General features: G+C 38.8%; 1 protein-coding gene across 2 annotated transcripts in view; it reads left to right on the top strand.

Moving 5' to 3' along the window:
• lrrc56 (leucine rich repeat containing 56) overlaps positions 1–13268 on the top strand; it is a 134754-nt gene that overhangs the window by 98897 nt on the left and 22589 nt on the right. For both annotated transcript variants that reach the window (XM_060838536.1, XM_060838537.1), the window contains 2 exons: positions 10858–11035; positions 11366–11548. In XM_060838536.1, coding sequence (XP_060694519.1) covers positions 10858–11035; positions 11366–11548 — 361 coding nt within the window. The remainder of the gene's footprint in view (positions 1–10857; positions 11036–11365; positions 11549–13268) is intronic.

Here is a 13268-nt window from a genome sequence, read left to right as displayed (position 1 = left end):
TCACTGTTTGAGCTGGATAAGGGCATTTGATGGCAGCTGTTCCTTGGGAGTAAGATACTCCAATCCTCCAAAAACATGTACAGTTACAGCAATTTAAAGTAAAAAATACTGGAAATACTTAGCTGATCAATGAGCATGTGAGGAGAGAAACAACTCTGATTATCTGAATATTTAACTTTTTTTTCACAATTAGTATTTCCAACATATTCTGCTTCCATTTCAGATCTTCACTATTTGCGGTATTTTGTTTTTGTATTTCCTTATTGGTTGTGGATGGCTTTCAGAGAACAATGACTGAGAGCCTGTAAAAATATGACATGTATTTTAGTCACCACAATAATCAGATTTTGATTTTTATAAATATCCTGAGCTCGCTTTTTCCAAATTGAAAATTATCCTGCATAATTTGACCTATGCTACACAAGGTAACATGTATTTTAGTGTTTGAAATACTAAAGGTTTTAGACTAAATAAAATAAACATTTACACTATTTGAAAGATCAATTGAGGTAAGGATTATCAAGTGACACAAAGACAACATGAAGGATAATGTTTTAACTCATTAGGAAGTTGAGATTTGGAATGCACTGCCTGATGGTAAAAGAGATTCAAGAGGTGCTTAAGACAGGAATTATTGCAGAGAAATTGGGGTAGTGTAATGAATTGGATTGCGAACCCAATGTTGGCACAGTTTTGATGGGCCGAATGAACTCCTCTGATCTATTATATAATACCAAGACATTTCATGCACAGTAGGAGGTTATGCGGTACATCATATAAAGTTGACCAGTACTTGCTCCATATACAGTTGCCCACTTGAATCCAATATCCTCTAGTAAGTGGTTTAGAGCAGTTGATGAGGTACTGTGTAAGTGTCTCTATACCTAAGCCAGAAGGTCAATAGCATGACCAAACAGGTTGATTGGTTTTTAAAATCAGTATGGTAGACAGTGAAGAAGGTTATGTATGATTACAAAGAGATCAAGGGGCTGAGGAGTGGGAGAATGAGTTTCATTTGGATAAATTTGAGGCATTACATTTTGGTAATACGGACAAAGACAGCACTTTTACAATTAATGGTAGGGCCCTGGGTAGTGCTGTAGAACAGAGAGATTTAGGGATTCAAGTGTACAATTCTTTAAAGTTTGCATAACAGGTAGACAGGGTGGTTAAGAAGGTGGTTAGCAAACATGCTTTCGTTGCTCAGACCTTTTGAGTATAGGAGTTGGAATGTCATGTTGATGTGATGTTGTACGTGATATTGGTGAGGTCTCTTGCGGAGTACCATGTGCAATTCTGGTCACTCTGTTATGAGGAGGACTGGAAAGGATTTACCAGTATGATACTGGCAATGGCAGGTTTGAAATATAAAAACAGACTGAGACTTTTTTCACTGGACCATAGCAGATTGAGGGGTGATCTTAACTGAGGTTTATAAAATCTTGAGGAGCAAAGATAAGATGAATGACAAGGGTCTCTTCCCTGGGGTGGGAGAGTTGAAATCTACAGGCTGTATTTTCAAGGTGAGTGGAGAAGCTTTAGGAAGGACATCAGGGGCAACTTATTTACAGAGTATGATTTGTGTGTGAAATAAACTGCCATAGGAATGATGGTTGCAGGTACTGTTAGAATATTTAAAAGACATTGGATAAGTTCATGAATAGGAAAGGTTTGGAGGGATAGGGGTCAAGAGCAGGCAGGTGGGAATAGTTTAGTTTGGGAACATTGTGGGTATGGGCCTGTGACCAGTGGAGTGCCACAAGGATTGGTACTGGGTCCTCTACTTTTTGTCATTTACATAAATGATTTGGATGTGAGCATAAAGGGTACAGTAAGTAAGTTTGCAGATGACACCAAAATTGAAGGTGTAGTGGACAGCGAAGAGGGTTACCTCAGATTACAACAGAACCTTGACCAGATGGGCCAATGGGCTGAGAAGTGGCAGATGGAGTTTAATTCAGATAATTGCAAGGTGCTGCATTTTGGGAAAGCAAATCTTAGCAGGACCTGTACACTTAATGGTAAGGTGCTAGGGAGTGTTGCTGAACAAAGAGACTTTGGAGTGCAGTTTCATAGCTCCTTGAAAATGGAGTCACAGGTAGATAGGATAGTGAAGAAGGCATTTGGTATGCTTTCCTTTATTGGTCAGAATACAGGAGTTGGGAGGTCATGTTGCAGCTGTACAGGGAATTGATTGGGCCACTGTTGGAATATTGCGTGCAATTCTGGTCTCCTTCCTATTGGAAAGATGTTGTGAAACTTGAAAGGGTTCAGAAAAGATTTACAAGGATGTTGCCAGGGTTGGAGGATTTGAGCTATAGGGAGAGGCTGAACAGGCTGGGGCTGTTTTCCCTGGAGTGTTGGAGGCTGAGGGGTGACCTGATAGAGGTTTATAAAATCATGAGGGGCATGAATAGGATAAATAGACAAAGTCTTTTCCCTGGATTGGGGGAGTCCAGAACTAGACAGGTTGCACCGAAGGGTCTGTTTCCATGCTGTATATTTCTATGCCTCTTATGACTCTATGACTGGTTGGACTGAAGGCCCTGTTTCCAGGCTGTATGATTCTGATTCTATAATTTCCTGTGGGTCAATTTAATGGATAAAGTCACTAGGAATTATTTTAATTCATCGTTTTTAGCAGGAAAAATATTTCTGCAACACAATTTTAATTGTTAAGTACCAAGAGAACTGAATTTTCTTTCTAACATCAACAATAGCCTATACACTTTTTCAGGGCAATATCAGACTCTGAAAATTTAATTTCAAGTTCCATTATGTAATTTATTTTTAGTATTCTAAGAAAGGTCTGAGAAACATTCTACTGAGAAACTTGGGTGGGTTTGCTTTTCCACTTTAACAAAATAGTAGCATTTCCTTTTTGTTATTGCTTTGCTGATATTGTCTGATGCAAGTTGTAATGCAGACAGTGCAAGCTAACTCATCAGCTTCCCATTTAGTCATTTACAAGAGGCAGGAGATAGGCGGCCTTAAAATTCACATATTCTACCATCTGGCTCAGAATTAAATCCTCACTATTGACGTTGCTAGGCTTCCTGACTATTTTATTGTTATAGATCTGATGATAAAATCAAGTCATTAAATGCAACTCCTGCCTAATATATGAAATATTGCTGAACCAAACTTGTATAGAAATTTACAAGCTTTTCTGTAAAACCTTCCTTTCAATTTTAGTAAAAGCTCAATGAAAGAATAAGCTGTTTTTGATGTAAGCTAAGTTGAAGTACATTTATACATCTGGATCATTTTTTGAATGCTTTATTTAGCTAATAATTATTGCAGGTGACTAGACCCAAGGTTTATGCTGTCATAACAGCTGATGAAGGATGATTGACATACTGATTGCCATTCTGTTCCATGCTCCCAATATAGGCCAGAAGCCCATAATCATAAAATACTCCAGTTCTCTTCTCTTCTCAACCTCTGCCACCTCCAAAACACCATTCAATTTTCCTGAATATGTTGCTTGAAAGGATTGCTCGTCCCACTTCCCAATCTGTATGCTGAAATTTTTCCAGTTGTAATTTTTGGCAGTTTTGTACAAGTGTGTTAATAGCTTTCACTAACTAAGTCTTTGTTGTTTTGCTTGCAATCCAGAAAACATTTAGCATTGCCCTAAATTTGGCCCATTTGAACTCGAGCAGCTGTAAATACCGAATAAATTCCTGTTGGCATGTGGCTTAGATCTCCAGTTGAGCTTCCTTTAAAGAAGTTAGTGGCCAGATGCATACTCGAAGCTTGACAGCATCAGGTAAAATCAACCCTCTTGATCAATCATCATCATTAATATAGAGTAGCATAAGTGTATACCATTCACAAAGAAGGAATGCTGGTTGGACATTAGGAAAACTATCTGGTCTCCCTCAACCAGTGCTGGAGAAAGCATTTTGATCAAGTTCAGCTGCACTCTACAAATAATCCAGGGCAAAGCTAAAAATCCATTTTATAAATCAGTAAGCTTGACATTGCTTGCTTGGAAAGTGTTGGAATCTGAGAGTCATGAAATCTTAAAAGCGTACCGAGAAAAGCATTCTATGATTAAAACAAGTCAACATGATTTTACTCAAGGCAAATCTTTATTGAGAAATTTGTTAGATTTTTTTTAAGATGTAGATTGAGGGGAACCAGTAGATTTGTAAACTCGGGTTTCCAAATGGCATTTGATAAGATGCCTCACAAAAGATTAATACACACGATAAGGAGTTAGGTTGATGTATTAGCACAGATATAGGACTGGATAGCAGACAGGAATCAGAAAGTGTGGCACTATACATTTTAGTTCTAAGAATAGAGAAACAGAAATATTTAAAAGGCATGAAACTTGTAAATTTTGGAAACCTTGGGTTCACTCATACAAGGAACATAAAAAGTTATGATGTGGGAAAGCTAGAAATTAGGAAAATAAATAGCATGTTTGATTTCATTGTATTTTAAGAATAAAATAGTCTTGCTGTAGAACAGGGATTTTAATGAGATGACATCTATCATCTGTGCAATTCTGGTTTCTTTCTGTAAGGAAGGACATACTTATTTTGGAAGCACAGTCTAGATTAGAGTAATGCTGGTCTATTCCTGATGAAGGGTTTTTGCCCGAAATGTCAATTTTCCTGCTCCTCGGATGCTGCCTGACCTGCTGTGCTTTTCCAGCACCACTCTAATCTAGACTCTGGTTTCCAGCATCTGCAGCCCTTGTTTTTACCTTATTTTGGAAGCAGTACACTGAAGATTCACTAGATTTCACTGGAATGAGAGGATTGGCCTACAATGAGAAGTTGAGTAAATTAAATCTATATATTCTCTGAAGTTTAGAAGAATGAGTGATTTTATTGAAGCATTCTAAACTATATGGAGGCTTGATTGATTAGATACTGAAATATTGTTTCTCCTAGCTGAGGAATTTGGAACAAAGGGGCACAATTTCAAGATAATTGAAATAAGAATTTTTTTTCACTCAAAGGATTGAGTGTCTTTGGAATTCCCTGTTCCTGAGTGCTGTGGATACACCATCACTGAATACCTTTAAGTCTGAAACATACTGACTTTTGGATTCTCATGGAATCCAGAGATATGGGAACCAGGCAAGGAAGTGGAGTTGAAGACCAAGATCAGCCATTATTGCACTGACTTGACAGGCCATGTTGTCTCCCTTGTTTCTATTTCTTATTTTAGGTTGCCAAGATTAGCTGCTCAAGTTCTGATTGCAGCTAGACTCAGTCCTACAGTACATCTTATTATTCAGCTCTGTACACAATATTATCAATCCCCTTTAAGTAAATTGTATACAGTAATCTAGTGCTGTGCTGCAATAGAAATAGTTATTCTGGGCTCATGAGTCTGTTCTGTCATTCAGTAAAATCATCTACCAGTGGTTCAAACTTGTACCCAACAAACATGCACATGCTGCAGATACAGCACACTATTGTAGCTAGCAAGTTGGTGATTTGTGATACTAGAGCCAGTCTCTACTCAATTAATATCTTTTTTACAAAGTGAAACATTATTAGCTTTTGTCATTTCCATCACAGATTCAATAAGTGTCTTATTATGGATAAATGTGTTACATCATAAGTCTAGGGCACGTGGAATTTGAACCCAAACCTTCTGGCTGACAAATAGGACACTACTACTGCACCACAAGAATCCTTTTAATTATGCTGTTTAATAATGACATACATGCTTTTAATTTGCAATACATGTAAATTGCTTGTAAGCAACAACTTTATGGATAGTTTTAATCATTCTGTTCAGAAATGCTATGACACATCTCTGGAGCAGATGAGACTTGAACCCAGATCTTCTGGCTGGGAGCTAGGGATACTACTATTGCATCTAAATTGCACATCTAAGTAGTATTTTTAACTAACCTGTCCAAGTTTCTTTTTTCTTCTGTATGTATGTACAATTTCCAAAACCAGAAATCACTGCTGGGAATGGTGTTGGCGTGCCAGTTAGTTTGTGTGGACCTGCTGGGTAGCTGTGCAGTTTAGAGGCAACATCAGTAGGTACACTACCACTGTGCCACAAAACCCTTTGCATCTAATTAGTGATTAAATGTTAACTGTGCAATTGTCTCTGTTTTAGTTATTTTAATCAACATGTTTGGACATACTATGATACAGCTCCAGGACAAGTGGGACTTAAACCTGAACCTTCCGGCTGAGAGTCAGAGACTCTACTACCACATTGCACACTGCATGATGTTTTATTATATGCTTTTGAAATATGTGGATATTTTCTAATCAATGTGATCAAGGGATGTTCTTGCACCACTTCTGGTGCAGGTGGGTCTTGAACCCAAGCCTCCACTACACCTCAACACTTCATGGTTTCTTATATATTTTTGCATTAGTTTATTCATCTCTATTTAACCTAGTTTTTTTTGCATTTAATTTAGTTAGCAGTGCAAGTTCAATCTATAAAACACTGCAGCCGAATGGAGGCCTGCTTTGTCAAATGGGTAATATTTACCATTTACAATTGAGGATAAATATTCCTCATAGTATCTTTCAAATGCAGGGAGATTAACCCTGCAGTTTTTTTGTGAACTATGGTTCCTTACATACATTTAATTTACTCAAGTTTAATGAAACTATTTAATTTAAGTTTGTGTTTAATTCTTTAAATTAATAAATTTAACTAATTTAAATTGTGAAAAAATATCAACAATGTATCGATAATATAGATTAACAAATCTATTAATTTAGTATAAAAACTAACAATTTATGTATTTGGTTATATAATAATCAGGGTATTTTGCTGCACATTGCATACCAAGTGAAGATCAATGACTAACTATTCCCTTGTGAACAATAAAACCCTTTCCTCCTTATTACAGTTGGCAATAAAAGCCAAGACTTATCAGGCTGATCAGATTAATGACTCAGAAAAGGTCAGTCACTGAAATAGTACAAGCCTTCACAAGAATAACAATTCCACGTCAATTCATTTAGAAAGGAAGTAAAAAGGAAATATACAAGTCAACATCAGCAAAGGGCTGAGCCAAAAAATATTAAAAATTGTGTTTATTTCTAAATGTTGAAAACCAAGTTGGTAATAGAATGTTAGCATAGTGGATAACATATAAATACTGAAATACTAGAAATAATCAGCAGCTCTGGGAGTAGTATAAAGAAGAAAAATTATTATTAAGATCAGTGACCTTTGATCAGAACTCTGATTTAGATTTTGATTGTGTTAATGATCCAGTAATCCAAAGACTTGGACCAGTGGTCTAGATACACAACTCCAAATCTCATTGGTTTTTTTTTTTGCATGCACTCCTGGGTTCTGGTTGTCGCCAGCCAGGCTAGTTTTTATTGCCCATTACTAATTTCCCTGAGAATAGTAATGATAAAGTTTGGTACTGTTGCAATCCATACAGGTTATCATTTTTTGCATTGCTTTTGCTACACTTGCAGCTTTCAATTGCATTTATTTTAAAACTTATTTTCAAGGATGTGGATGTCATTGGCAAGGCCAGCATTTATGACCTGTTCATAATTACCCTTGAGAAGCTAGCAGTCGGCTGCCGACTACAGTTCATGGGAAGTCAATACAACAGTGTTAGGAAAGGTGCTCCAGGAGTTTTGGTCCAACAGCAATCACTCCAGGACGGTGTGTGGCTTGATGAGGAACTTACAGGTGGTAGTGTTCTCATGCCCCTGTTGCCCAACGCCTTCTAAGTATTAGGAGTCACACATTTGGAAGGTGCTATCGAAGGTACCTTAATGAGTTACTGCAGTACATTTTGTAGATTGTACATGTAGCTGTCACTGTCAATGGTGGAGGGACTAAATGTTGAAGGAACAGAATTGGCTTTCCAGCCAATGCTGTTTTATCCTGGATAATGTGAAATTTCATGTTGGAGCTGCACATATCCTAGCAAGAAATGATTATTCCATCATAGTTTGGGACACACTGATAGTGAACAGGGTTTGTGGAGCCATGCAGTGAGTTATTTAATTCAAATTTCCCTCTGACCTGCTCTGGGCCAGCACAGTGACTCAGCAATCAGCACTGCTGTGTCACAGCAGTAGGAACCCATGTTTGATTCCATATACTCGGACAACTGCCTGTGTGGAGTTTACATATTCTCCCTGTTTCTGGTGGGTTCCCTCCAGGTGCTCTGGTTTCCTCCCACAGCCCAAAGGTGTGCAGGTTAGGTGGATTGGCCATACTAAATTACCCATAGTGTTCAGGTCTATGCAGGCTAGGTGGGTTAGCCATTGGAAATGCAAGTTACAGTGAAAGGATGAGGGGTGTATGGTTGAGATGCCCTCCAGAGGGTAGGTGTGGACTTGTTGGGCCGAATGGTGTGCATCCACGCAGTAGAGATTCTGTGATTCTATGCTGTTGTAACTATAAATTTGTGTGGGTAGTCCAGTTCAGTTTCTGATTAATTATTTTTAATTTCAAAAATGTTCTTTATTCATAAAAATCAACTCTCAGTATATAGGTTTTAAATTGAGTCAGTACAGTTTTATGCAGAGAGAGAGAGAAAAACAAACAAATACCCCATATGTTAACACTGATATGGAAGGACTTGTTACTGCATGAAAACAAGTAAATGAGTTAGTGAGAATGATTAAATAGCCCCCAAAAATGAAAAAGTGGCTGCTCAGAGACTTTCACTTCAGTGAAGGCCTATCTAGAGTAGGCTTTGAGTCATGCTCTGATGAGCACAAAATTGCATGGGCCTTTATCTGTGGGATATGATCTACATGCAGGTGCCACATCCACTCGAAGGGTGAAGGAAGTGCTATTGTACAGTGACAAGGAGGAAAAGTAGTAGTCAGTCACCCAGAGTCACTCCAACGGTACCCTGCTGGGAAGCCAAAGGCCAGGAACATTGCAGATCTTCCAGACACCTTGAACCAAATAAAGTACTTTATACGACAGTCATTTGGTCCCTTTCAATCTGTTATGGTTGGTTTGTGTCTGTGTGTATCTATCTATATATTATATATATATATATACGTTTTTCTTGTAGCATGCCTTGAGGGGCTCAATGGACAATTTCACTGATGTCTCACATTGTTAAATCCTCTGTACTACCTAAACAATCTAGGGCTCTGCATTTTGCCTGCTGATGTGAACAGTGTTTGCAGATGAATTCAATTCCATCTTCTGCATCAAATTGCTCCCTCATTGGCAGTTTGCCTTTAGCAGCCCAAGATCTAATTTCTGGAATTCCCTCCCTTCAGCTCTCTCTCTCTCTCTCCTCTCTCTCTCTCTCTCTCTCTCTCTCTCTCACACTCTCTCTCTCTCTCTCCTCTTTTAAGACACTACTAAAAAAACAATTTGTTGACCAAGCTTTTACTTGATTCCTCTAATCTTATCTTTTTATTTCTTGGTGCTTGATGACATTTCTATGAGAAGCTAGGGCCATTTACTGTGTTATAGAGATTATATAAATACAGTTTGTTGTATCAGTGCTGTTATGCAAAAGAGTCAGAACTATTTGCTATTGTGTCTGTGCAGATGGTAATGATATTTTAAGAACTGATTTACATTTTAGTCAGAAGAAACAGCAAGAAAATTGGAGGGATATACCACAACAAAATATTGCTTCAAATTAATTACTGTCCAAGATCACTTTATTCTAATGTGAAAGCTTAAGTTTGTAGTTCAAAATCTCTTTGCACAATAGCAGAAGATTCTTTTAGTCTAGAGCTTAGCTCTATGCAGGGAAATGGAGCATAACAATTGAGAATGTCCACACCCATTATGCTGTTCTGGCACACTAGTGCAATAGGATCAACTCTAAAATTTCCCCATCAGCATCTGACTGGATTCTACTGGCAAAGTGCACAGTGTCATTTGCCAACTGAAGAGATTACTGCACCCTCTTTGAAAAGAGCAAGTAAACAATCTGCCCATTCTAATTAACCTCATTATTTTACATTTATTTTTTACCCTCTGTAATGCACTTGGAAACAGTTTATAAAAGCAAGTTGTTGTGATGAAGAAAGTGAGGGCTGTAGTTGCTGGACATCAGAGTCGAAAAGTGTGGCGCTGGAAAAGCACAGCAGGTCAGGCAGCATCCGAGGAGCAGGAGAGTCGACGTTTGGGCATAAGCCCTTCATCAGGAATGTAGGGGTGGGGGAAGGGGGCTGAGAGATATAGAGGCATGTGGGTGGAGGAATGCTAGCTGGGAAGGTGATAGGTAGGTGCAGGTCGGTGGTGAATATGATAGGTCAGTGGGGAGGGGTGTCGTCCTCCACCGCCACAGCCAAGCCACTCAACAACTGGAGGAAGAATGCCTCATCTTCCGCCTTGGGACCCTCCAACCACATAGCATCAACATTGACTTCTCTAGTTTCCAAATCCCTCCTCCCCCACTTCATCCCAGATCCAACCCTCCAATTTGGCATTGCCCTCTTGACTTGTCCTACCGTACATCTTCCTTCCCAGCTATCTGCTGCACTCTTCCCACCGACCTATCACAATAACCCCCTCCCCAACTGCATCTACCTATCACCTTCCAAGCTATCTTGTCCCACCACCACCCACCTATTTATCTCTCAACCACCCACCACCACACATTCCTGATGACGGGCTCATACTTGAAACATCGATTCTCCTATTCCTCAGATGGTGCCTGACCTCCTGAGCTTTTCCAGCACCACACTTTTCAAAGTTGTTGTTATGGTCAATCAGAAAGTACTTTGCAAATAACTTTGACTGTTTGACTATTAAGAGTTTTGTTTTTCACTATTCATTAAAAATATCACTTTACAGTATGTTGACAACATCCATTAATCGTAATTTTAAAATAGCGATAACTATTGTAATTTTTCTACTCCACTCATTACAGGATTCAAATTCTAATTACAGGATTCAAATTCTAACTACAGGGAGACAGTTAAAAAGCTAATCCCACACTTGAAGTATTTGGACGACATTCCTGTGAATGAGGCCTGCATTCAGTCTAACTGTACCATCAATAAGGATTGGCTTATTGTGAAGGAAGCCATTAAGGATGGCATCTCAGCTGAGGACCTTGAAAATTTAGGTCTGTGGAATAATTCAAGCATTCATTAAAAGCACTACAAATATCCGTGACAAATAGTCATTAACAGGAAAGAGCATTTTTTCCGTATCTTGTCATAAAATCCTAGTCACACTACTAACATTTGTATACAAAAGTGCAAATGTACAGGTAAAATTAACAGAAAGTTGTAATTATTCACACTTTAGATTAGCACCTCTAGATATTGAGTATATTTTTCACTACATTTGATTAAAAAACTACACAGAAATGTGCACAAAGACTACTCACCTCACAAAATGACTTTTACATAAGTGATGATAATATTCTATAAAACTTTTTTTAAACATGCAGATGACAGTATTACCATTGGGAGATCAGCTTCTCGAAAGCACCAAAGTTGTACACCTCAAAAGTTGTCAGCTTCTCAGAGGCCACACAGCGCTGGAAGACTCTCCACAGGGTCTACTGTTGGCATCTTACGAACAAGAATTCCTGATAGCAGGCTTTATGATGGTGCAAGTGACCTAACACATGGTAATGGAACATCAACTATTTTGATAATTATTGCATTTTCATGTAGTGCAATGAATTTCATTAACACCACTGAGTTGTTGTGACCTGAAATGCCTTCATAATGTTCTGAACATGTGTATTTATTCATTTTATATTTGGCATTATGAAGTTAAATACTACAAGTGCATTCTGAGCATCTTGAATCATAATCTGCTGATCATCATATATCCTGTGAATATATCTGCCAAGATACTGAAAGAACTAATGTTCTTGAAAAAAATTGAAATACCAGAGAGCAAATCATAAATATTTTGATGTCAGAAATTACATGGAATTTTGAATTAACTTGGCTCTTTTAGAGTCATGGAATTGTACAGCACGAAAACAGATCAGTCAATCCAACTTGTGCATGTCAACCAAGTTTTCCCAAACTAAATTAGTCCCTTTTGCTTGCATTTGGCTGATATTCCTCTAAACTTTCCTGTTCATTTAACTGCCCAAATATCTTTTAAATGTTGTAACTGTATCTGCATTCTACCAGTTCCTCTGGCAGTTCATTCCATATGCGAACCTGTGTGAAAAGGTTGCTCCTCAGGTCCCTTTTAAATCTTTTTCCTGTGACCTTAAAATTGTGCCCTTTAGCTTTGAACTCCTCTACCCCGAGAAGATTTACAGCATCTGGAGTTCATTGTTTCATTTTAACCACTGACCTCATTTTTTGTTCCACTATGTTAAATGCAAAATTGCACCATCAGCCATAGTGGGATTTGAACACATTCCCACAGAACATTAGCCTGGAACCCTGGATTACTAGTGCATTGACATTATCACTCTGCCACTACACTACTTACTCTCTCAACAAAGCCCAAAGTGTTCTGCATAGAGTCATAGAGATGTACAGCATGGAAACAGACCCTTCAGTCCAACCCGTCCATGCCGCCCTGATATCCCAACCCAATCTAGTCCCACCTGCCAGCACCCGGCCCATATCCCTCCAAACCCTTCCTATTCATATACCCATCCAAATCTTAAATGTTGCAATTGTACCAGCCTCCACCACATCCTCTGGCAGCTCATTCCTTACACTTACCACCCTCTGCGTGAAAACGTTGCCCCTTAGGACTCTTTTATATCTTTCCCCTCTCACCCTGAACCTATGCCCTCTAGTTCTGGACTTCCTGACCCCAGGGAAAAGACTTTGTCTATTTATCCTATCCATGCCCCTCATGATTTTGTAAACCTCTTTAAGATCACCCCTCAGCCTCCGACGCTCCAGGGAAAACAGCCCCAGCCTGTTCAGGCTCTCCCTGTAGCTCAGATCCTTCAATCCTGGCAACATCCTTGTAAATCTTTTCTGAACCCTTTCAAGTTTCATAACATCTTTCCGATAGGATGGAGACCAGAATTGCATGCAATATTCCAACAGTGGCCTAACCAATGTCCTGTACAGCCGCAACATGACCTCCCAACTCCTGCACTCAATACTCTGACCAATAAAGGAAAGCATACCAAATGCCTTCTTCACTATCCTATCTACCTCCACTTTCGAGGAGCTATGAACCTGCACTTCAAGGTCTCTTTGTTCAGCATCACTCCCTAGCACCTTACCATTAAGTGTACAGGCCCTGCTAAGATTTGCTTTTCCAAAATGTAGCACCTTGCATTTATCTAAATTAAACTCCATCTGCCACTTCTCAGCCCATTGGCCCATCTGCTCCAGATACTGTTGTAATCTGAGGTA

Source organism: Hemiscyllium ocellatum, chromosome 18 (genome assembly GCF_020745735.1).
Source record: "Hemiscyllium ocellatum isolate sHemOce1 chromosome 18, sHemOce1.pat.X.cur, whole genome shotgun sequence".
NCBI classification, from domain to species: Eukaryota; Metazoa; Chordata; class Chondrichthyes; order Orectolobiformes; family Hemiscylliidae; genus Hemiscyllium; species Hemiscyllium ocellatum.
This window is presented reverse-complemented; position numbering and strand designations above follow the sequence as displayed.